Source organism: Schistocerca serialis, chromosome 9 (genome assembly GCF_023864345.2).
Source record: "Schistocerca serialis cubense isolate TAMUIC-IGC-003099 chromosome 9, iqSchSeri2.2, whole genome shotgun sequence".
NCBI lineage: Eukaryota > Metazoa > Arthropoda > Insecta > Orthoptera > Acrididae > Schistocerca > Schistocerca serialis.
This window is the reverse complement of record NC_064646.1, coordinates 342,047,659-342,071,561: the sequence shown is the minus strand read 5'-3', so window position 1 is coordinate 342,071,561 and position 23,903 is coordinate 342,047,659. Positions and strand designations below refer to the sequence as shown.

General features: G+C 39.3%; 1 protein-coding gene across 1 annotated transcript in view; it reads right to left on the bottom strand.

Moving 5' to 3' along the window:
- LOC126419208 (conserved oligomeric Golgi complex subunit 5) overlaps positions 1 to 23,903 on the bottom strand; it is a 143,495-nt gene that overhangs the window by 44,201 nt on the left and 75,391 nt on the right. The window contains exons 8-9 of the mRNA XM_050086344.1: positions 2,086 to 2,245; positions 648 to 825 (exon numbers count right to left, since the gene is read on the bottom strand). Coding sequence (XP_049942301.1) covers positions 648 to 825; positions 2,086 to 2,245 — 338 coding nt within the window. The remainder of the gene's footprint in view (positions 1 to 647; positions 826 to 2,085; positions 2,246 to 23,903) is intronic.

Here is a 23,903-nt window from a genome sequence, read left to right as displayed (position 1 = left end):
ATTTATATACCCAATAAAATGGTGTCTCCATGTACAGATCTACACTGATAACTGACCACGTCTTCAAGATACTTCATTATTTTTGTCAGGAAATGTATTAATGACAGACAGTTTTATACAGATGACAGTCTGTCACAACCTGAAGGAAAAGGATGGGACATTGATTAGGAGTTAAATGTTGCTAAGACAATAAGGTCATCAATCGAACACAAGATCGGATTATAGTGAGATGGATAAGGAAGTCAGCTGTGCACTTTTCAGTGAAACTATCCTGGCATTTGCCTCAAGTTATCTACGAAAACAATAGAAGACTTAAATCTGGATGGCTGTATGGGAATTTGAATCACCACCGTTCCAGACATGATTCCAGTGTCTTAACTACTGTGCCATATCACTTGCTCCTTGACAAAGTGGCTACACTATCAAATCCGAGAACACCAAATTTTGTGTTAACAGCCACCTCACAATATCACAGTGCCCTGTGGACACAGAGTTAACAACACACACAATATTATATTCTGTGCAAAATATCAACACATGTGGAACTTACTTTGTGAGGAAGGTATTTATGGTAGGAATATCATGCAAAAATGTATAAAAGTTTTCTTTGTATAACATGTGCTCTATGCTGCTGTTGTGACACTTACTTGACAGGAAAGCTCACTGTGGATTTTGTGCCTTTGGAGGGCACCTCACTGATCATAGTAGGCTCAGCCTGATCCATAACACTCATTTTATTTGTTTGCAGTCGCTTACACAGATCTAGGTACAGCCGAAGAAACTTGGGGTATTCACCTTCAAGAGCCTGTTTTAGAAATGAGGAACCTACAAAAGCGTAAACAAACACTGACATATTATGTATGAAGAAAGACAGTTTTAATAGAATTGTATCCAATTTTAAAAGTTATATATTTATTTTCATTTATCAAAGCTGCATAGTGTATAGATTGGTGCTAACTTCTACAACATATATCAAATTAAATAAGTTCCACATAATATGACAAAACTTGGAAGAAAATAACAACTACAATTAGTAGATCTACAAGTTCACTGGCCCAAACAACTTTTTTATTGGTTATTTTTTGCTGATATAACCTGAGTGATGGCGATGTATGTCTAGGATTACCTGAAGTATAACTACATAGCATTACCACAGAAACTATATATATATATATATATATATATATATATATATATATATATATATATATATATATATATATATATATATATATCATTCTGTTCATCTAACTGTTCAAATAAAGTTGACTAAAAACGGTAAATTGTTCAAGTACTTGTGGTCCACAAGTTGTCAGTGTTTAATGGCAATGCACATTTTGATATATGTAAAAATGGTACAATGTCTGAGCAATGTCAATAAATAAGATCTATGACATTTCATGTCAGCAAAGTCCAATAGTGTAGTTTAACAACTGACCGCTCATTTTTGGGGTGGTGCAAAATCATGAACTACACTATGTGATCAAATGTATCCGGATACCCCCAAAAACATGTTTTTCATATTAGGTGCATTGTGCTGCCCCTACTGCTGGGTGCTCCGTATCTAGTTATTAGACATCATGAGAGAGCAGAATGGGGCACTTGGGGAACTTTCTCTCACCTGGTCTTAGATTAGAAGGTGAATGTCCATGTCACTTATGTGAAATGGAAGTGTACCCTGTAACCTATGATCAGATGAGACGAAATGCAGATTTTGGCAGGACAGACAAGTAACTTTAAGTAACATTGTACTGAGGTGTAAATTACGGGGTGAACTATTTGGATCTATGTGTATTATAGGTAAAACAGTATTACACTAGAATGAATTTTCTTGGTGCAATGGAGTCTGTACTGATTTGAAACTTCTCGGCAAGAATCTTTTAACCTGTCAGCAAATTTCAAAATTATATTGATACAGGAGACAAATCCCTTGAAGATGCTTTTTATATAAAAGATAAAATGCATCTAGGACTTAAATAAATACTATGTTGCAACAGAGAAAAGTACTTCAATTCATGAAATGAATATGATCAGTGTTTTTGAACCTTTCTACTACCTGTAACAAAACCTGAAACTTCACCATACCTTCAGCAGCTTGATTCAACTTTTTTGCAAGAGTTTCAGTGACATTGTTCCAGAAGTAACTGGCTAAGTTCCTCTTGTTTGTGGGCAACAGCTCCAGGTATGATGGACTCGGCAATGTGTCTCGTGTCCTGCGAGACAGAACTCGCTGGAGAAGCATCATCTGAAATATTAAGCAGTATGTAAATAATCTGTTGTTTTACCAATGAAAGCTCAGTCATCATCATATTTTTTTTACACGAAAAGAATTGGTATTACAAGTGTCCAACTTTGTTATTCTATCAAAGACAACATCTCTGTTTATATGTCAAGTGGTTCATAACAACAGTGGTAGGAAGATCTTCCAAAGAAGAAGCATGACATCCCCACACAGGGTGTTTCAAGTTAAGAAATAACTCAAAGTATGATGGATTCTAATCCAAAATATAGGCAGTATGAGGTAGTACTTTCCATGCCATGCCATGCGGCGTCACCCAACAGTGAGAAGTGTGGTTTCTTTGGAAGTTGTTTGAGTATGCGTACAGTGCAGACGTGACATGAGGAAATGGCTAGTTCTTACGAACAATGTGCGGCAGTGAAGTTTTGTTTCTTGCTCGGCAAGAATGCAGAAGAAACTGTTGCGATGATTCAAACAGCCTACAAAGACCGTGCTCTTAGTAAAACACAAGTGTATGAATGGTTTTCTCAGTTTAAAAAGGGATAAATAGTGGTTGAAGATCGGCCCCATTCCGGTCGACCTTCAAATGCTCGAAGCGAAGACAACATCAACAAAATCCGTGATCTCACCAGTGAAGGTCGACGCAGGACCGTCGACCAACTTGAGAAATTGTCCAGGTTGCCCTGGAGCTCAATTCAGCGCATCTTGGTCATCAATTTGGGGATGTGAAGAGTGGCAGCAAAATTCGTGCCGAAGCTTCTTACCGGAGATCAAAGGAATCGTCGCATTCAAGCCTGTCTCAAAGTGAAGGACGCGTTCAAAGATGATCCACATTTTTTCAACAAAATCATTACAGGTGATGAGTCATGGTGCTATGGGTACGATCCAGAAAGTAAACAACAGTCATCACAATGGAAGTCACCTGGCTCACCTCGACCAAAAAAAAGCTCAACAAGTTAAATCGAATGTGAAAACGGTGTTGATCTGTTTTTTTGACATCAAAGGGATTGTACACTCTGAATTTGTCCCTGTTACTGGCACGTAAAGGGGCCGTTGTCACAAGTGTGATGGTTAATATTGTAAATACTAATTGAGGAGAGGGCTTTGATATGCAAATGTTGTTAATTGATTATTACTGGTGATGAATTCATGTGTATGTGTAATCAATAAAGAAGTTTTGCAACTACAAACTGGTTGTGTTACTGGTATATAAGGTTAGAGTGTGCAATCGCCATGCCAATGATAGTAGAGCACTCTTTCTGCTGATGGCTTTTGTCTCTTTATAGTTGCTACGCTTCGCCTTATATTGTTTCTTTTGTCTCTTTTCTGACTTGTCTTTTGTTAATACTGCGGACTTGCTGCTTTCAGAACTTTCTTGTCGCCATGGCCAGTCGAATCTACCCTGGCAACGCATATTTGCGTCGGGATCATCGAGTGCATGAGTTACATATACGCAACTTGTCAACCGAGGGCAGCGTAGTCGATTTATCAGCCCGACTTCATGCCGCAGCTGACACTCCAGTGTTGTTGTCCAAGGACATTTTCACCAATCGGAGTCAGTTTCTTTATTGTCTATCTACTTCCCTGGCTGAATTAGCGGCAACTATTTCCCTTTTTGAGCTTCATCCACCTACTCCTAAACAGTTGTATCGCATTCAGGCCCACCTAGCCCAATACAACTCTTGTCTTATCGATTTAGCCACAGTAGGCATGGCTCCGCCCATCCTTAAGTCATTTGCTCACCTCAAAGACAAATTGCAGGCATTGCATACACGGGCCCTGGTGTTATCTTCGGGCAGTGGAGGCGATCTTCTTGGACAGAGTACTCGAACTGCAGGGTCAGATAGTAGGGCGCACCAAATGCACCCTGTAGTGGATGTGCAGGTGTAGTTGTCAAATCAGTTCCCTAAGCTACCCCACCCTCTCCGTGGATTGTTACAAGGGATTACTGAATTAGCTATAAACAACTTAGACCAAATTCAGTCATTCTTGTGGATTACTGTGAAGTTGCAGATGAATGCTGATGCCTTGCATGTTTCCAATTCCCTTGTGCTGGCCGCCTTGTACCCAGTGACGAAAGGCTGACTTAGTAGTTTGGTGGCAGAAGTCTTACAAGGTGAGGGTTCGTTGACACAACTTCGACAGCGGGTTATTGATAGTAGGTTGTCGAGACGTATGAGGGTGGCTCTAGAGCAAAAATTTTACTGGCGAGTTCAGGCTAGTAATGAAAGTTTAAGTGACTATTTTGAGCATATACGGGTAGCAGTAATCGCTCTGGGGTTAACTGTTTTGGAGCAGGATTGTGTTAACCGCATACTGGAGGGAATTCGCCCGCAATACTGCATACAGTTAGTTTTGGCAGAAAGGCCGGGTAGTTTCCAACAACTCCACAGTCTGATTAATATGGTGGATGCCTTAACATTTGCTGATGAGCAGAGACAAAACTTAGTCTCCGAAACTCGCTCCCCACGAATCGACGAGCCACAGGTGCCGACGAACCTTATGCAGAACGTGTCTAGCGTCCGATGCTGTTTCCGCTGTCAAGCTCCCTGTCTGAGAGTACCCGGTGCAGTGTCGTGAATGTGCGTCTAAGTGATGCCAAAGTGGGGGAGGGGTGAGGTGGCAGCTGACTAGGAAAGGGCCGGGTGACTGCCCCGTTTGTGGGGTAATCGTCCATTTCCCACTTCCCTTACGTGCGTGCGTCTCTGGGAAATGAGCCGATCTGTGGCCTGCTTGATTCGAGTTCCCAATCTTTGGTAGATAAGCTGTGGTACCTGGAGTTTAGGCGTTTGTGGAGATTTACTAACCTTTGTCCTGGCAAGTACAGATGTCATGTGGCCAATGGGCAAGAGTTGCCTGTCTTGGGGGAGGTAAGAGTTAAGGTGTCTGTTCAAGGGTTTTCTTGGCCGATCTCATTACTGATAGCTGACGGATTGAACACCCCTCTCATTCTAGGGTGTGATTTCATTCAGGCAACACAGTTGGTATTAGACTATTCAGAGGGGACGTTTTATTTCAAGTTCCGGCCTGATTGCAAAATTAGCTTTTGTAGTTGCAATCATGTGACTGAGGTGCACAAGGTGACCGAGGACGCAGAGCAGGTGCAGGTATCTCACTTAGATCTCGACCAAGCTCGATAGGTGAAGTGGTTGGTAGATGATTATCCCCAGGTCCTGACCACCAGACTGGGAATGACGAATTTAATTAAGTATAATATACTGCTGACTGATAGTGCTCCGGTGCGCCATGCAACTTACAGTCTTTCCCCACCCAAAATGAAAATATTACGTGAGGAGATCGATCACATGTTACAGGATGGGGTCATTAGGTATCCAACTTCTCCCTATGCTTTGCCTGTTTTTTTCGTTCCCAAGGGACAGAGCAGTGACTATCGGGCCGTGGTTGATTACCGCTCCTTAAACCAGAAGGTCATGCTAGAGTCAGTACCTTTACCAGACCTCCATAATTGTTCCACAAGGTTCAGAGGTGCCGAAATTACGGTGCAACAGCTGTCTAGTATCATCTCCTGGTTTGGGCCTCCGAAAATTTTAGTCAGTGACAATGCTCCCACCTTCTTATGTAAAGTGTTCAAAGGGTTTTGCTTTGCTAATGGGATCAAACACATCACAACTACTCCCTATTATCCAAAGGCATCCTTTGCGGAGCGTGTCAATCGGAATTTGAAGGCTGCTCTCTGCATTTATCATTCACGAACACTTACACATTGGAATGCTACCTTACCCTGGCTAAACCAAGCCTTCAACTCTGCCAGGCATGAGTCCACCGGCACTGCGTCTAGCCGTTTAATATTTGCTTATGTCCCGAACTCTCCTCTCTCCATTTTATGGGACATTAATGACCTTCTTCCATGCCAGGTTGCTCCGGTGAGTTTGCGGGAAAATTGGAAATGGGCTAAAAATAACATTGATCTGGCCCACCGGTGCCAAGCAGCTCGGTATAACAAAGGTAGGCACCCCTTTCAGGGTGAGGTCGGGGATCTCGTGTTCATCAGGGATGTTGCTGGCAGAACCGGGTTTGGTCCAAAAGACAAGCTTATGCCACGATTCAGGGGCCTGTGCCAGATAGTGAAAATCCTTAGTCCGGTCAACCTTGTAGTCAACGATCTCTCGTCTGGCCATAATTCCAGGGTGCATCTCAATCAGGTTAAACTCGGGAACCGGGGTACCCCATAGTCTGCCGCAGGATTTGCTAATACCTCGAGAGCTATGTAGCTGGATGGCGTGTGAATTTCACATGAAGAAAATAAAATTAATCAGCAAGTTTTCGTGGTGGGTTCTTCCTTCTATACATAGTGAATATTATTGTGCACTTAAGGACTGTTGACTGTTGCAGTTGCTCATGCTAGTGGCCAGTAAAACATTCACTGCAGTGGTGGCGAGGCGAGTTATGTTCTGGAATGGCCATTAAATTATGTTACTAAAGTGGTTAGAAATAGCACCTCGCATTTGTAAGTTTGGATTTGGTGCTTAGTGGCACGCTGAAGGTAGCTGGTTCACTTGAACGTCATTTCTTAATTTAGTTATAGATTTAGAATTTTCTGGTTTTACGAATCACTTGTTCATCAAATTCGCATTTTGCCTTAAGCTTGCACAAATTCTAGAATCTTCTGGACACTGAGTGTAGTAGAATGCTAAGTGTAAACAGAACAATTATTAGTGCCCTTCAGGTCAGATAGCATCAAATTAATTTTATCTTTTCAGTAACTGTAAAACTGAGTGAGAAAGGTGATAGCCGACATTGTAAACATTTCGTTATCTATCTCATCTATTATTTTGGTTGTTGTTACCGGCACGTAAAGGGCCCGTTGTCACAAGTGTGACGGTTAATATTGGAAATACTAATTGTGGAGAGGGCCTTGATATGCAAATGCTGTTAATTGTTTATTACTGGTGATGAATTCACGTGTATATGTAATCAATAAAGAAGTGTTGCAACTACAAACTGGTTGTGTTACTGGCATACAAGGTTAGAGTGTGCAATCGCCACACCACCAACAATAACTTTTGTGAAGGGTGAGAGCCTGGTCTTAAGGCACTGGTCATGTTTTGGGAAAATAAATTGCAGAAATATGCTGCTGTGGTACTTATTTTACAAGCAATTCTTTCTGTCATGATGATCGTCACGTATGCTTAGCCTTCAACTGACTCTGTCATATTTATTTGTCACAGAAAAGATACGCCTATGCACATAATAAACTGTAATTTGAACTCTGGCTCAGAGTCTCTGACCTATGTTTCAGCAATAGTGACAGTTCAACAGAAGAATCTTCACTTCAACAAGACTGCAGTGTCCAGCTGTTTCTTTTCCTGTTCAGCTGTAAAGTTGTGAAGGTTCAACTGCACAGAATTTACTCTTCGGTTTGAATCATTGGTTAGAATGTGGGCGTGACAAGACATCCTGTAAAACATTACTAAATGCATTCCCTAGAATATATAGTTAGGAACCCCACTCATGATGGAAATATCAGGGTGTATACATGGACAAGGAAAAAAAATTCCCGGATTTTTCCCGGATTTCCCAGTTGACAAGACACTTTCTGCCGGGTGAAAATACACTTTTTCCGTTTTAAGTGACAGTATACTTTTCCTCGGCACTGTAAAATTTATCAATCCTTAGATTGTTTATGGTTTTATACACACACGTAGAATTTGCCGGCACTTTAGAAAACGAAACCCAGGGTGGAAAAAAAATACGCTTTGGAACGATCTATGATGTGCAGCAACATGTACGCTGCATTTTTTCGTGTTACAGACGTATAAATTCGAATTCCACCAAACAGTGCATGTTACTTTCCAAGGCAATGAAATTGAGATTGCGATGCGGTTTTGTAAGCCAGTCATGGCTCATGTCATGTGATCTCGGCAGCTGATGACAGCACAGGACACGTGATGCAGTCATCCAATAGCAAGATCACTCTTAAGGAGCATGAACACACAAAAAAAATTAATGGTTTAAACTAATACACATAGTGTTGCTACAAGAAAAACAAAGCTTTCATACATAATGTTGGTCTCTAAGATCAATAAGCTGCAAGAGAATCTAAGCTTCCACATATAACGCTGATCTTTTTGCATGTGTTATACTTTAAGATACATCACACAAATGTGCCAGTAAAATTTTTAATAATGACGTAAATGTCTGATCTGGGCTGGAAATTCTTCTAGATGGTTTTCCTCAAAGAGTTGATTTTTAAATGAGAGTCAAACGCTCTGTGATTTAAGAAATTCATCGTACTTTCTGGCACGTAGTTCATCTTGCGTAAAAGGAAATTCACTTTGAAAGTAACACTTTTCAAGCCACCATTCGCAATATTTTCCCGTGACCTGTTAGAAATTGGTTCGTTTCAGCAGTTGCCAGAGAGCACCAAATAACAGGCGTCGCTGCGCCTGCACAGCTAGGATGACGCAGGAAGCCCACATCTTCGTACGTGTAGAACATTAAAAGATCTTGCATTATGTAATAAAAGAAACAAGACATCGAAGGATACTTCAAGAGCATCAGAATTTACGTTAAAAGATCTTGCATTATGTCATAAAAGAAACAAGACATCAAAGGATACTTCAAGAGCATCGGAATTTCGTGAACCATACTATAATCCATAATTCGGCTTAAAGTGCACAATCGTTAAGTGCAGATTCGGATGTAAATTTTCTTGGGTACCAGTACTGTATTATCTCATGATTGGTTCTTTATTATGGCATAATGCCATACGAGCTAGAAGATGGAAAACATGCACTTGAAATGCAGCGAACAGTAAAAACTGGCCAACAGTGTGAAATTAAACACTTCGTTTCAAATAAATTCACTGCCTCTGCACAAAAGATTAAAAAAAGCCAAATCTCTTTAGCAAACAGACAAAAATAACTTCATTGTTCTGCAAGGCAATTAATGCTTGACTGTCAGAAAGGTAGAAATAAAGCCTGAAACTAACAACATATTTTAGCCTTCCATAATTATGCGAACGTATTTTAATTCATTTGGTAGCTCCCGGCCACAGAAATCTGTTTTGTTTTCATTTAATGTGAGAGCAATAAACAAAGAGGAAACAGCAAAATCACTAAACATAAACACAGGTCACGTGGGGCTACCCACTTCCCCACAACAACTCAGACTGCTCTGTGCATCAGCCCCAGATCTACGATATTTCCGAAACGGAGAAATTTGGATAGTGGCGCCCGTCACACATCTGTAGCCAGAAGCGCGAGAAGGTACTACTCATATGCAACTCAACTGCACATGCGCAAGAGCCTGCCCGCAACTGCTCAAATGAATCTAATGTAAACAGCTGTCACGTCACGCTCATCGGAGGCAATTTGTTGTTAGGAAGCACTGCATATTCTTCTAAAGCCTTTGACACATTTTGGTTGGCAGATGCTTGTATGAGAACTGTGTTTTGTTGTTGTATATGGCGCATTTCCTTCGCGACTTAAGCTTTATTTTCGTCCCCCCCCCCCCCCCCCTCTCGTTCCTGTTTTGTTGCTGCAGTATTATTCTGCAGAAGCGGGATACAGTAATATCTTTCGTTAGAGTATTGGTTCTTACCAGTCAAAATCACAAAAATTTAACTGGTAACTAAAACAATGAAAAATTCCCGGAATTCAAAAAAATTCCTGGGTTTTTCCCAGTTTTTTCCCAAACGAAAAGATTCCCGGTTTTTTCCCGTATCTCCCGGATATCCCAGGTCGTATACACCCTGAATATATTGGGTCTAATGGCAAGAAATAGACCTGAATAATTTGAGGACGTCCACATCGAAACTGATATTGGTGAACATGATACAGTTGTGGCAACAGTGATTACTAAAGTACAAAGCACAACCAAAACAAGTAAAAAGATGTATATATTCAGTAAACTAGATTAAAAAAATCAGTAGTTTCACATCACAATGAGAATAGTTGACTACGCACTGGTAGATATGTACCCAGTAGAACAGTTCCTAATTGGAGGGAACCTCCAGGCTATACAGTCACTGTAAAGGAAGTTCTAAAAAAATGGAGATTACTGCATAAAAGGTGTCAAACAAAGTGTAAAGCTGTAGATAGAGAGATACTGAATGAAACACCTTTGTCTGTCAAAAGAGCAATATGTGATGCCTTCAATGACTATGGTAGTAGAATACTGTCAAGTGATCTTTCACAAAATCCAAAGAAATTCTGGTTGTATGTAAAGGCTGTTATTGGCACCAAAGTTAAGTGTCCAGTTCCTAGTGAATGAGATAGGAACTGAAATGGGGGATAGTAAAGCAAAAGCTGAAATGCTTAACTCCATTATCAAATCCAGGAGAATTGCCCCAATTTAATCCCCATACCACTGAAAAGATGAGTGAAATGAGTATTACTGTCAGTGGTGTTGAGAAACAGCTGAAATCGTTAAAACTGAGCAAAGCTCGGGGACCTGATGGAATGCCTGTCAGATGCTATACTAAATTTGCGGCTGATTTAGCCCCTCTTCTAACTATAACCTATTGTGGATCCCTCAAACAAAAAACTGTGATCAGTTCATGGAAAAAGGCACAGGTCACACCCATCTACAAGAAGGGTAGTAGAAGTGATTCACAAAACTACCATCCAGTATTCTTGACATCTGTTTGTTGAAGGTTCTTAGAACATATTCTGAGCTTGGGATAGTTCACATCTATCTCCAAGAGTCTTCCATTTCTGTGCCCTCAGTTTCTCTGTGACACTGCTCCCATGGATTAAACAAAACCGTGACCATTCATGCTGCCCTTCTCTGTATGTCTTAAACACCCCCTGTTAGTCCTATCTGATACGGGTCTCACACAACCGAGAAGTATTCTATGATGTACCTTGAACAGAATGACTTCCTCAATGCCAGCCAGCAAGGATTTTGAAAATATCGATCACGTGAAACCCACCTCGAACTTTTCTCACATGACATATTGAAAGCTTTCAATCAAGGCAACAAGGTAGATGCAATATTTCTTGATTTCCAGAAAGCATTTAACTCAGTACCACACCTACATTTATTGTCAAAAGTATAGTAATATGGGGTATCAACTGAAATTTGTGACTGGACTGAGAACATTTTGGTAGGAAGGATGCAACATGTTATCTTGGATAGAAAGTCATCATCAGATGTAGAAGTAACTTTGGGTGTTCCCCAAGGCAGTGCGTTGGGACCCTTGCTGTTCATGTTGTATCTTAATGACCTTGCAGACAATATTAATAGTAAAATCAGGCATTTTGCAGATAACACAGTTATCTATAATGAAGTACTATCTGAATGAAGTGCATAAATATTCAGTCAGATCTTGATAAGATTTCAAAATTGTGCAGAGATTGGCAACTTGCTTTAAATGTTCAGAAAGGTAAAATTTTTCTCTTCACAAAATGAAAAATGTAGTATCCTATGACTATAATATCAATGAGTCACTGCTGGAATCAGCCAACTCATACAAATACCTGGGTGTAACACTTTGTAGGGATATGAAATGGAGTGATCATACAGGTTCATTGTGGGTAAAGCAGGTGGTAGACTTCAGTTGATTGGCAAAATACTAGGAAAGTGCAATCAATCTACAAAGGAGTTTGCTTAGAAATCACTCACATGAACGGTTCTAGAATATTACTCAACTGTGTGGGACCTGTATCAGGACTAACAGGGATGTTGAACATATACAGAGAAGAGCAACATGAATGGTCACAGGTTTGTTTAATCCATGGGAGCGTGTCACAGGGAAACTGAGGGCACAGAAATGGAAGACTCCTGAAGATAGACATAAACTATAACGAGAAGGTCTATTAATAAAGTTTCAAGAACCAGCTTTGAATGATTACTTTAGGAATATACTATAAACCCCTATGTAACGCTCACATAGCAACTGTGAAGATAAGATTACAATAATTACTGCATGCACAGAGGCATTCAAACAATCATTCTTTCCATGCTTCACACATGAATGGAACTGGAAGAAACCCTAATAACTGGTACAATGGAGAGCACCCTTTGCCATGCACCTCACAGTACTTTGCAGAGTATAGAAGTAGATGTAGAAGCAGAATACTGATATTTGTGGAGCCCACATATCAGAAACTTTGTCACAAATTCCAGAATGATCTTTTACAATAGCACCCCGTCACAGATTTTACATTTCATCCGTTTATTAATGTGTAAATCCAGGATGGATTGTAATAATTAAGTAATTAACTGTTATTTATTAATGTGTCAAAGTTTCCTGGTTGTAAACCACTGTTTATGCTCACATAACCACAATGACCACTGTGTTACTGTATCATGGCATACTGTTAACTCATTGTGAGCATATTCAGAAGCACAGCAGAACTTGGATGAGTTTTGCCATGTAAAGTTTCAGTGATAATGTCTGACCTATGAGCCCCACAGACTCATGCAGGTCTCACTTAAAGACAATGTTACTTAAAAGATAGTACACTTCAGAGGAGACAAAGCACTGTTATCTTTTTCTTCCATAAGCCTTCAACTGCAACTAAAACACTACTATTATGTAATGAAACTGTTAGTCTCACAATCACGTGCATTATTTATAAAATGATCCTTGTAAATGTCGACTAACAGTGTCACAGAGAAACAACTCAATTTACCATGCAATTTTTTCATAAAGTTGCCATGCTCTGCCATAAGAGCCTCCATGTATTGTAGCACCACAACTAGCAAGCTATGAATGAGGCTCAAAAAACAGCAATTTCAATTGCTCATACCACAGTGCACAGTTCACTAAATTAAGTCTACTAAACGAGCTTGTATAACAATTTAATAATAATTGAAATAGTTTCCCACAGACCTTTTTACAGTCATATCTCATATTTTGTCTTCAGTGTCCTCCTACAGTGTCTACCACAATGATCACTCCATGAAGTCATTTACATTCCGTGTCTCTCCTTACAGCTACATCTCATTACAAACTGACCACATCTGCATCCCCACATTCTGATTTAAAATGTCAGTATTCCTAGCTATAACTCAATCCCCTTCATGGTGTTCCTGGAATGCTACTAACTCACAGAATTCTCCCCTCCCCCTCCTCCTCCCCAAATGGACTAACCATAAAAATCTCCTCCTAGAAATGCACTCTTTTTTTCGATACAGTTAAGTCTTCAAATTCCACCAATCCCTATTTGTCAAACTCAGTATTACAAAAGCAGATTTCTAGACATCTCTGAACTAACTCTGTTTCCTCCATAACTCACTCATATCATGCGAACACAGTTACCTACATCCTATCTTCCAAACCGAAGTCCTTGCTCTCCAGACCAAATATGAGTACTATCAACAACAGTTATCCAACTTGTTGTCTTTCTACTCCCACATCAGAATACCACCACCCACCAAAAGACTTATCCTACCCTCAGTGTCTCCATTTTAATCATATCATAGGTGTCCAGGGACCCTGCTGACTTCTTCCATGTCTTCTTAAAATTAAATCTGTAGGATCTGCAGCAGGGTAAGATTGTTGCATTACCAAAGCTTGGGAATAACAGAACAGATTTAACAACCTTCAAGCCTATTTCTCTACGTCAACTTCTTGAAGTATTACAAAGAAGGAACCTTAGCCACATTTCAGTCTATGAAGATCAAGTTATTAGTAGAGAACAAGCAGGTATTTGCCACGGCAAGTCATGCTGTGGTCAAATCCTGACCCTCTTGCAAAATACAGAAGATGGTTTTCACTGATCTCAAAGCAACCTAAGATACAATCATAAGAAGCTGATAACAAAAGTATACAATACAGTGAATGAGTATAGACTGGCACAATTCTTCCTATGATTATTACAAAATGGATGATTCTTTGTTCTCCTACAAATAAAAATGAGTCATGTAAATGGCCTTCTCCAAGGAAGTGTTCTCACCCTACTGCTGTTTAATGCATAAATGAATGACCGGACTATTAAACCAGACACTCATTCCTTTATCTACACAGATGATACAGTGTCACCTTTCAGGACAAAACTTTCAGGGATGGAAAAGAAAATAGTGGCAGCACTCGAGAACTTAGATGTTTCTTACAGTAATAATCATCTAAACCCCAACCCCGAAAAAAAAAAAAAAAGAAACTGTGCTATCCATCTGTGCAGCAGAAAGACAAAGAAAGAACTTAATGTAACATGGAACAGATATCAGCACTCACACTGGACTAACACAAAATACCTGACAGTCAAGCTCACATATACAGAATGCTGTGTAAATAGGAAAGGAAGTGACTAGTAATGGTACAGCGTACCATCCACCAAGCACCATATGATGGCTTGTTGGAGTATGTATGTAGATGTAGAAAATAGGCACCCAGAACAATATAATATGAAAGCTGACAAAACGGATGGGGAGTGCAACCCACAGTCCTTTGTACATCTGCTTTGCCTGTGTGTCTTCTGTCGCAGAGTAAGCAGCTCGAGGAAACTCTACTCATGTAAAACAAATAACAGTGGCAGTGAACAAGATAGGACATGTTATTACAAGATGTCTTTGCCCTATCCCTGCAAACCACCTGACCTGGTGTAAGGAGAGGAATGGTTGCACAGATCGAAAAACAAAAGCGAGAGACAGATCGCAGACGTCTTATGTTTGGAAATGTTCCTCAGCCACTGTGACTGAAATAAAAAGAGAGCTATTTACAATCAACCAAAGCAACCCCATTACCATCAAATAAACACAGAATAAAACTGTGGTGTTACTCATCTCCAAGAGGCTCATGGAACAAACAGAAGTAGGAATTTTCTGGTGGTTTTAGACACCCTTACACAACTTGGGAACTTCTGAATCACCCTAAGGATGGGGGTATGTTGCTGTGAAGATAATCCGAAAAAGTGAAGCTACAATAGAACTCATGAATTCTGTGAATGCTACAAATTACAATATCCATCCTGCGTGCTAATCTGAAGACAGCTGGGTGAAGCATGTATCTTAGACAACTTTTTAGTAACAGCAAATAACAAAGATATTCAGGTTGCTATTTTCTGGATTAATTTTGGGATTGGAACATCCGTAAATCTTTGTAGATACTATTTTCATCATTATATTTAATATGTTTTTCATGTGTTGACTCAGTTATGTTAACTAAGTTTGTTTTGCTTAATTGATGGAACCATTTTAATCACCGCAGATTGTCAATTTTATACCTTTAATATACATTACATATAAATTACATTAATGGCCAGTTTCAGCCTTAGGCCATTAGCAAATGTCTGCAATAGATTAGATTAGATTAATACTTGTTCCATAGATCATGAATACGACACTTCGTAATGGGGGGTTGCTTTGGGGAAGGAGACCAGACAGCGAGGTCATCGGTCTCATCGGATTAGAGAAGGATGGGGAAGGAAGTCGGCCGTGCCCTTTCAAAGGAACCATCCCGGCATTTGCCTGGAGCGATTTAGGAAAATCACGGAAAACCTAAATCAGGTTGGCCGGACGCAGGATTGAACCGTCGTCCTCCCGAATGCGAGTCCAGTGTCTAACCACTGCACCACCCCGCTCGGTACTTCGTAATGATGTGGAACGTGTCAGGTTAATAAAAGATGTCTGCACAAGATATTACATTACACAAAATATTGCATGACACTAATGTTTAAGTTTTTTTCCCCCTCCCTTAATTTATACCTAAAAATTCAGCCAATGAGTAGAAGGAGTTGTCATCTAGAAATTCTTTTAATTTATTTTTAAATGTTGGTTGGCTATCTGCCAGGCTTTTGATGCTGTTTGGTAGGTGAACAAAGACTTTTGTGGCAGCATAATTTACCCCTTTCTGTGCCAAAGTCAGACCTTTCTGTGCCAAAGTCACAAGTACAATAAGTAAGTAAATGTATTAGTGGATAACATTATGTTTGCATATTACAATAATTACTGTTTAAATTACTTACATATTTCTCATTTCAAGGTGAAATATTTTTGCAAAAAGATGGTCTAGTAATGGGAAGCTGTCTTGCTGGTATACTTGCAACTATCTTCCTTAACCATGTAGACAGATAGGTTTGTTTTCAAGACATATAAGTGGAGCATGGATAAAATTATACTTAACTGATGATACACAGATGACATATTGATCCAACAGTAGCATTGAAGATAAAATTCCATACACCAAAAGCTGAACAACATGCACAAGAATTTGAAATTTACCATGGAATTAAGAATCGGGAAAGAGTATCAGCTTCCTTGATTTAAAAATAGCAAATACCATAAATCTGGAGTTTATCGAAAGTTTAGTTAGCAGCAGCTTTTGTCATCCAACTGCTCACAAAATAGAATTCTTCCATTCCATGTTGCATCGCAATTATGAGCCTTCCATTAGAAAAACAAGAAATTGATAAAGAACTAAGAATATTAGAAGCCATGGCTACAAATAATTGTTACAATCCAAACATGATTAAAGAAATATACCAGAAGAAGCTGAAAGTGAAGCAGTTAATAAAAAATGATGAAATCATTAGTTTCTGTACTGACAACATGCTGGGCAACATTACACGTCACAAAACACAGAAACAGCTGCTTTTCAATAAATCAGGAATCTACAAAATAAATTGCAGAGATTGCGATGAATTTTACATTGACCAAAACAGGAAAACTTTAGCACACAGTTTAAAGAACATATCAAACAGAGTGAAAGTAATCCATCCAAGTTTAGTATACGTGAGAGAGAAAACAGCCAGTCTACATTAGACACAAACAAAACATAAAAATTTTCACACAGAGCAGATAAGGTAAAAACCATGGATATCTTGGAAGAGATTGAGGTATATGACAACCATATAAAGCAATCAATACAAATGTTGAATGAACAGAAGACTTACATAACAGAAGATTTTTTGACAATTTTAACTGTCTTTTATGAGCTATGTGAATTGGGTTTTAGAATGACTGATCTTATCGCAATAAAATCTGGTTGGTGATTGCAGAGTAGTTATCATATTTTACTAATGACAAGAATTATTAAATTTAATACATTATTTTAGGAAAACAAACACGTGAAACCGCTTCAGTGAAAAAATATTGCCAAATAGGTACTTATTTTTATACAACAATGACAAATGTAAATCAATTTAGTATTTGACTGTATTGTAAACAATTTTATAGTATTGTGAATAATTTTATAAGCTCATAGATCGATGTGACATTGAACTGTGATCAAATGTAAGGACAGTTTACTACAGTAGCGAAGAACAGAAATGTTGTGCCACTTGTGTAATGACAAGCACAGATGCTATTTCAGTAATGGTACATAAAACTACGGCCACTTTTAAAAAGATGTAATAAGACTATGCAATATCACTGCAGCAACAATGAACATCAAATTACTGCTATAATGTTTATAAGTATTGTCAAAGTAAATAATGTCAGAAGTTTAATAAGAATTAATGACTTGCACTCAAGACTGTGATCACATGACTGCAGCTTCTCTGCCGACAACTTTCTCTCATGGCATGCTCTTTGGTTGATGCATGTTCTCTGTGATTTGTAATGGTTATGTGTATGTGTGAGAGCGGAAAAGTACACGGTATGCTGCTAAATGAATGTGCAAGGGCCAGTAAGCTACCTATCAGGGAGATTTGTGCCTACATGACGTGCTGTGAGAGTAGTAGTTGTAAGCTGTTGGGTATGTGCAGGACTATATCTGTAAAATTCAACATGATTATGAGTGGAAACATGTCCGTCCCCACATAACAGGCAACAAACATTGTTAAATGTGACACACATATCACCAATATGCTGTAAGTAATCAGTCTGGACTGATCTGGCCTTGTAACATTAACCAAAACGGCCTTGCTGTTGTGGTACTGCGAACGGCTGAAAGCAAGGGGAAACTACAGCCGTAATTTTTCCCGAGGGCATGCAGCTTTACTGTATGGTTAAATGATGATGGCGTCCTCTTGGGTAAAATATTCCGGAGGTAAAATAGTCCCCCATTCGGATCTCCAGGCGGGGACTACTCCAGAGGACGTCATTATCAGGAGAAAGAAAACTGGCGTTCTACGGATTGGAGCGTGGAATGTCAAATCCCTTAATCAGGCAGGTAGGCTAGAAAATTTAAAAAGGAAAATGGATAGGTTAAAGTTAGATATAGTGGGAATTAGTGAAGTTCGGTGGCAGGAGGAACAAGACTTTTGGTCAGGTGAATACAGGGTTATAAATACAAAATCAAATAGGGGTAATGCAATAGTAGGTTTAATAATTAACAAACAATTAGGAGTATGGGTAAACTACTACAAACAGCATAGCGAACACATTATTGTGGCCACAATAGATACGAAGCCCACATCAACTACCATAGTACAAGTTTATATGCAACTAGATCTGCAGATGATGAAGAAATTGATGAAATGTATGATGAGATAAAAGAAATTATTCAGGTAGTGAAGGGAGATGAAAATTTAATAGTCATGCGTGACTTGAATTCGAGAGTAGGAAAAAGGAGAGAAGGAAACATAGTAGGTGAATATGGATTGGGGCTAAGAAATGAAAGAGGAAGCCGCCTGGTAGAATTTTGCGCAGAGCATAACTTAAGCATAGCTAACACTTGGTTCAAGAATCATGAAAGAAGGTTGTATACATGGAAGAACCCTGGAGATACTAGAAGATATCAGATAGATTATATAATGGTAAGACAGAGATTTAGGAACCAGGTTTTAAATTGTAAGACATTTCCAGGGGTGGATGTGGACTCTGACCACAATCTATTGGTTATGAACTGTAGATTAAAATTGAAGAAACTGCAAAAAGGTGGGAATTTAAGGAGATGGGACCTGGATAAACTGACTAAACCAGAGGTTGTACAGAGTTTCAGGGAGAGCATAAGCGAACAATTGACAAGAATGGGGGAAAGAAATACAGTAGAAGAAGAATGGGTAGCTTTGAGGGATTAAATAGTGAAGGCAGCAGAAGATCAAATAGGTAAAAAGACGAGGGCTAGTAGAAACCCTTGGGTAACAGAAGAAATATTGAATTTAACTGACGAAAGGAGAAAATATAAAAATGCAGTAAATGAAGCAGGCAAAAAGAAATACAAACTTCTCAAAAATGAGATCGACAGGAAGTGCAAAATGGCTAAGCAGGGATGCATAGAGGACAAATGTAAGGATGTAGAGGCTTCTCTCACTAGGGGTAAGATAGATACTGCCTACAGGAAAATTAAAGAGATCTTTGGAGAAAGGAAAACCACTTGCATGAATATCAAGAGCTTTGATGGAAACCCAGTTCTAAGCAAAGAAAGGTGGAAGAAGTATATACAGGGTCTATACAAGGGCAATGTACTTGAAGACAATATTATGGAAATGGAAGAGTATGTAGATGAAGATGAAATGGGAGATATGATACTGCGTGAAGAGTTTGACAGAGCACTGAAAGACCTGAGTCGAAACAAGGCCCCCGGAGTAGACAATATTCCATTAGAAATACTGACAGCATTGGGAGAGCCAGTCCTGACATAACTCTACCATCTGGTGAGAAAGATGTACGAGACAGGCGAAATACCCTTAGACTTCAAGAAAAATATAATAATTCCAATCCCAAAGATAGTAGGTGTTGACAGTTGTGAAAATTACCGAACTAGCAGTTTAATAAATCACGCCTGCAAAACACTAAAGCGAATTCTTTACAGACGAATGGAAAAACTGGTAGAAGCCAACCTCGGGTAAGATCAGTTTGGATTCTGTAGAAATGTTGGAACATGTGAGGCAATACTGACCTTACGACTTATCTTAGAAGAAAGATTAAGAAAAGGCAAACTTACATTTCTAGCATTTATAGACTTAGAGAAAGCTTTTGACAATGTTGATTGGAATACTCTCTTTCAAATTCTGAAGGTGGCAGGGGTAAAATACAGGGAGCGAAGGGCTATTTACAATTTGTGCAGAAAGCAGATGGCAGTTATAAGAGTCGAGGGGTATGAAAGGGAAGCAGTGGTTGGGAAGGGAGTAGACAGGATTGTAGCCTATCCCCAATGTTATTCAATCTGTATATTGAGCAATCAGTAAAGGAAACAAAAGAAAAGTTCGGGGTAGGTATTAAAATCCATGGAGAAGAAATAAAAACTTTTGAGGTTTGCCGATGACATTGTAATTCTGTCAGAGACAGCAAAGGACTTGGAAGAGCAGTTGAACGGAATGGACAGTGTCTTGAAGAGTGGGTATAAGATGAACATCAACAAAAGCAAAACGAGGATAATGGAATGTAGTCGAATTAAGTCGGGTGATGCTGAGGGAATTAGATTAGGAAATGAGACACTTAAAGTGGTAAAGGAGTTTTGCTATTTGGGGAGCAAAATAACTGATGATGGTCGAAGTAGAGAGGATATAAAATGTAGACTGGCAATGGCAAGGAAAGTGTTTCTGAAGTAGAAAAATTTGTTAACATTGAGTATAGATTTAAATGTCAGGAAGTCGTTTCTGAAAGTTTTTGTATGGAGTGTAGCCATGTATGGAAGCGAAACATGAACGATAAATAGTTTGGACAAGAAGAGAATAGAAGCTTTCGAAATGTGGTGCTACAGAAGAATGCTGAAGATTAGATGGGTAGATCACATAACTAATGAGGAGGTACTGAATAGAATTGGGGAGAAGAGGAGTTTGTTTCACAACTTGACTAGAAGGGATCGGTTGGTAGGACATGTTCTGAGACATCGAGGGATCACCAATTTAGTATTGGAGGGCAGCGTGGAGGATAAAAATCGAAGAGGGAGACCAAGAGATGAATACACTAAGCAGATTCAGAAGGACGTAGGCTGCAGTAGGTACTAGGAGATGAAGAAGCTTGTACAGGATAGAGTAGCATGGAAAGCTGCATCAAACCAGTCTCAGGACTGAAGACCACAACAACAACAACAACAACAACAATGTAATTTATATGCTTGGTGCTTTTAAAGCTGAGAGTGTATGGAGGTTAAAATGGCTTCACCATTTACACTGTGTACCTGTATGTGAAGAAATTAGATTTGCTTTAGAACAGTACATTTTAATTTTATTTGATAATTATATTGTTCCTATTGTATGATGTCTTGGACAAGAATAGATAAATAAATAAATAAATCTGCTACATTTCCTAAAACTTCCAACATATCACAATAATACAGTTCAAATAAACCCAGAGTAGTGTTGTTGACTTACCCAACAAGAACCTTAATCACATTGAAGTTACAGTCCTTTTAAAAGATCTCACTTTCAATGCCACACTCACATTCAACTGTGCTCGAATAGTCACAGCTTCTACTCTTCTTCACTCAGTACCTACAGTGGAAACACTTTTTGTCACCAACATCTCTGACCAAAACAAACCAAAAGCTAACACTGAACATTGCTTCTGACACTTCTCACCACTGTGCAACTGTGGCCCTCAACAGTCATCCAAAATCTTAAAACAGATGTTGATTTGATCATCCTCTCTGGAGATAAAAGTACCACCTCTCCTGTGACGATAAACAATGGTGACCTATGAGAAACTGTCTGCCTCTCCATCTATAAGTCTTGATGATGATGACTATGGGTTTAAAAAGTGACATAGTGATCCCATACCAGAAATCCAGGATAACTTCAAATACCCACTCAAATCTCTAGACCCATTCCAGAACCTCTCCCCAAATCCATCTTCCCCCTAACCCAACTATCCACTGTACACCCACATTCTATAGACTTCCCAAAATTGATGAACCGAATCACACCCCATAGTAGCTGGCTACTGTGTTCTTGCACTTGGAATCTTGGTTCTACTTGACCAACATGTTCAAGGCACTGCTCATAGCCTAACTTTCTACATCGAAGACACAGACCACTTCTTTCTTCTCCACCACCGCCACTCCATTAGCACCTGGATATCTGCTTATCATTGTTGAAATCATCACCTCTCTTTACACTAACATCCTCCATGTCCATGGCCTTGCTACCATCAAGCACTGCTTTCTCCAATGTCCTATTGACATCAAATAGACTTTCTCATTCTTTAAAGATATGAGCAATTAATTTCTTACCGAAAACTACTTATCATTAAAGGGGAAATATGTGATATGGCCACAAGCACTCACAAGGTACCGTCCTTTTCCAACCTCTTTATCACTCATCTAGGGGAGAACTTCAGCACAATGAGAAATCATAAATTCCTAGAGGAGCTCAAGTTCAATGACTATACCTTCACGATGTGAACTTGAGGCAACATGCTCTATCCTCATTTCTCCACAGCCTTAACACCTTCTATTCTCTTTCATCCTGACCTTTTCCGTTCAACTTGCAATCATCTTAGATGCTGAGCTAAACCTCTCTGATGGCTCAATATAAAACCCTCCAACCTTGGCTGTACTTCCACTTCAATAACTTCTATCCCTTCCACACTAAAGAAGATGGTGTATCCATAGTGATGAGCAATCCCTTTGCCAGTATGCAGTACCTCTCTCCGTATTACCCAATAACACCTTGGACTGGAACAACATAAAACCACATCATCTGTCAGATTTTTGCTTATATTGCTCAGATATGAGTAATGTCTCCTCCTTATGTCATGCATGCCCCCAATCTCTTGGCATATGGGTCACAGCCTCGAGGAAGGAACAAATGAAAGATGTGTTGTATGTATATAACCAGCACATTGTATTCCCATCCCACCACTAGCACATCCTATCCTATCAGAAGCAGGGACACCTGTGACAGCAGTCATATTATACACCAGCTTGGCTGTAACTTCTTCACAGCCTCTCACATGGGCACAGTGACCAATCAGGCATTCACCCACCGTTGAGTGACAGAATACATTGTTGAGCACAACATGCTCTATGGAAATAGCTATTCTAGATTCTTCCACCCTCAAATACCAGCTTCTCTGACTATAAACACACAAATTGTTTTTACAATATATCATTTGTATCAACAATACCATGTAACTCTGTGTGTGTGTGTGTGTGTGTGTGTGTGTGTGTGTGTGTGTGTATATATTTTAGTAATCAGAAATGAAACAAGTACGAGTCTAATGTTGTGGGTTGCATCCTTTAAAAATCAAGGTGCCGCTTTTACATCAAAACTAATGGCTTCCTTCATTTCCACTGTAGCTCTGTGAGTATGAAGCTTCTGAGAACTGTGGCACTATGGTCACTTCATACTTGTTGAATTATTCTCTCTTACTGAAGCATGCAGGAATGTAACAATAGTCATGACTCACTGCTAGTAGAGATGATGAGCACATGAACTCACTGCTGTGAAGTAGCACTGACAAAGCAAAATGACCGACTGTCGACATCAGATGGCCTTTAGCAATGCTATGGTTTGTGAGACTATAGAGGACGTACGACGAAAATTAATGAATGTAGTGTACAAATTACAGCTGTGTTATGTTAGAGGAGGAGTGATATCTGGAATAAGTTTCATGCTAAAGTCCACATTTCAGATGAGAAACATACAAATTTTGTCCTATACAAACAAAATGGATGTATTGTCATTTATTCCACCTCTACTATGAGAAAACATATGGGCAGCATCAAACAAAAATTGGCCACATAGCAACATCACTGTTGTATGGCTTTGACCAAAAAGTGAGCTATTTCTGTATTCTCTTACAGTATTTGTATTGTATTTGTATTTCTTTATTGGTCCTATAAATCGTGTTTAGGTACATATTTTGCACAAACAATGTAGGACAAGTCAGGTTGGTACAGTATATACATCATACACATTGTTATTTT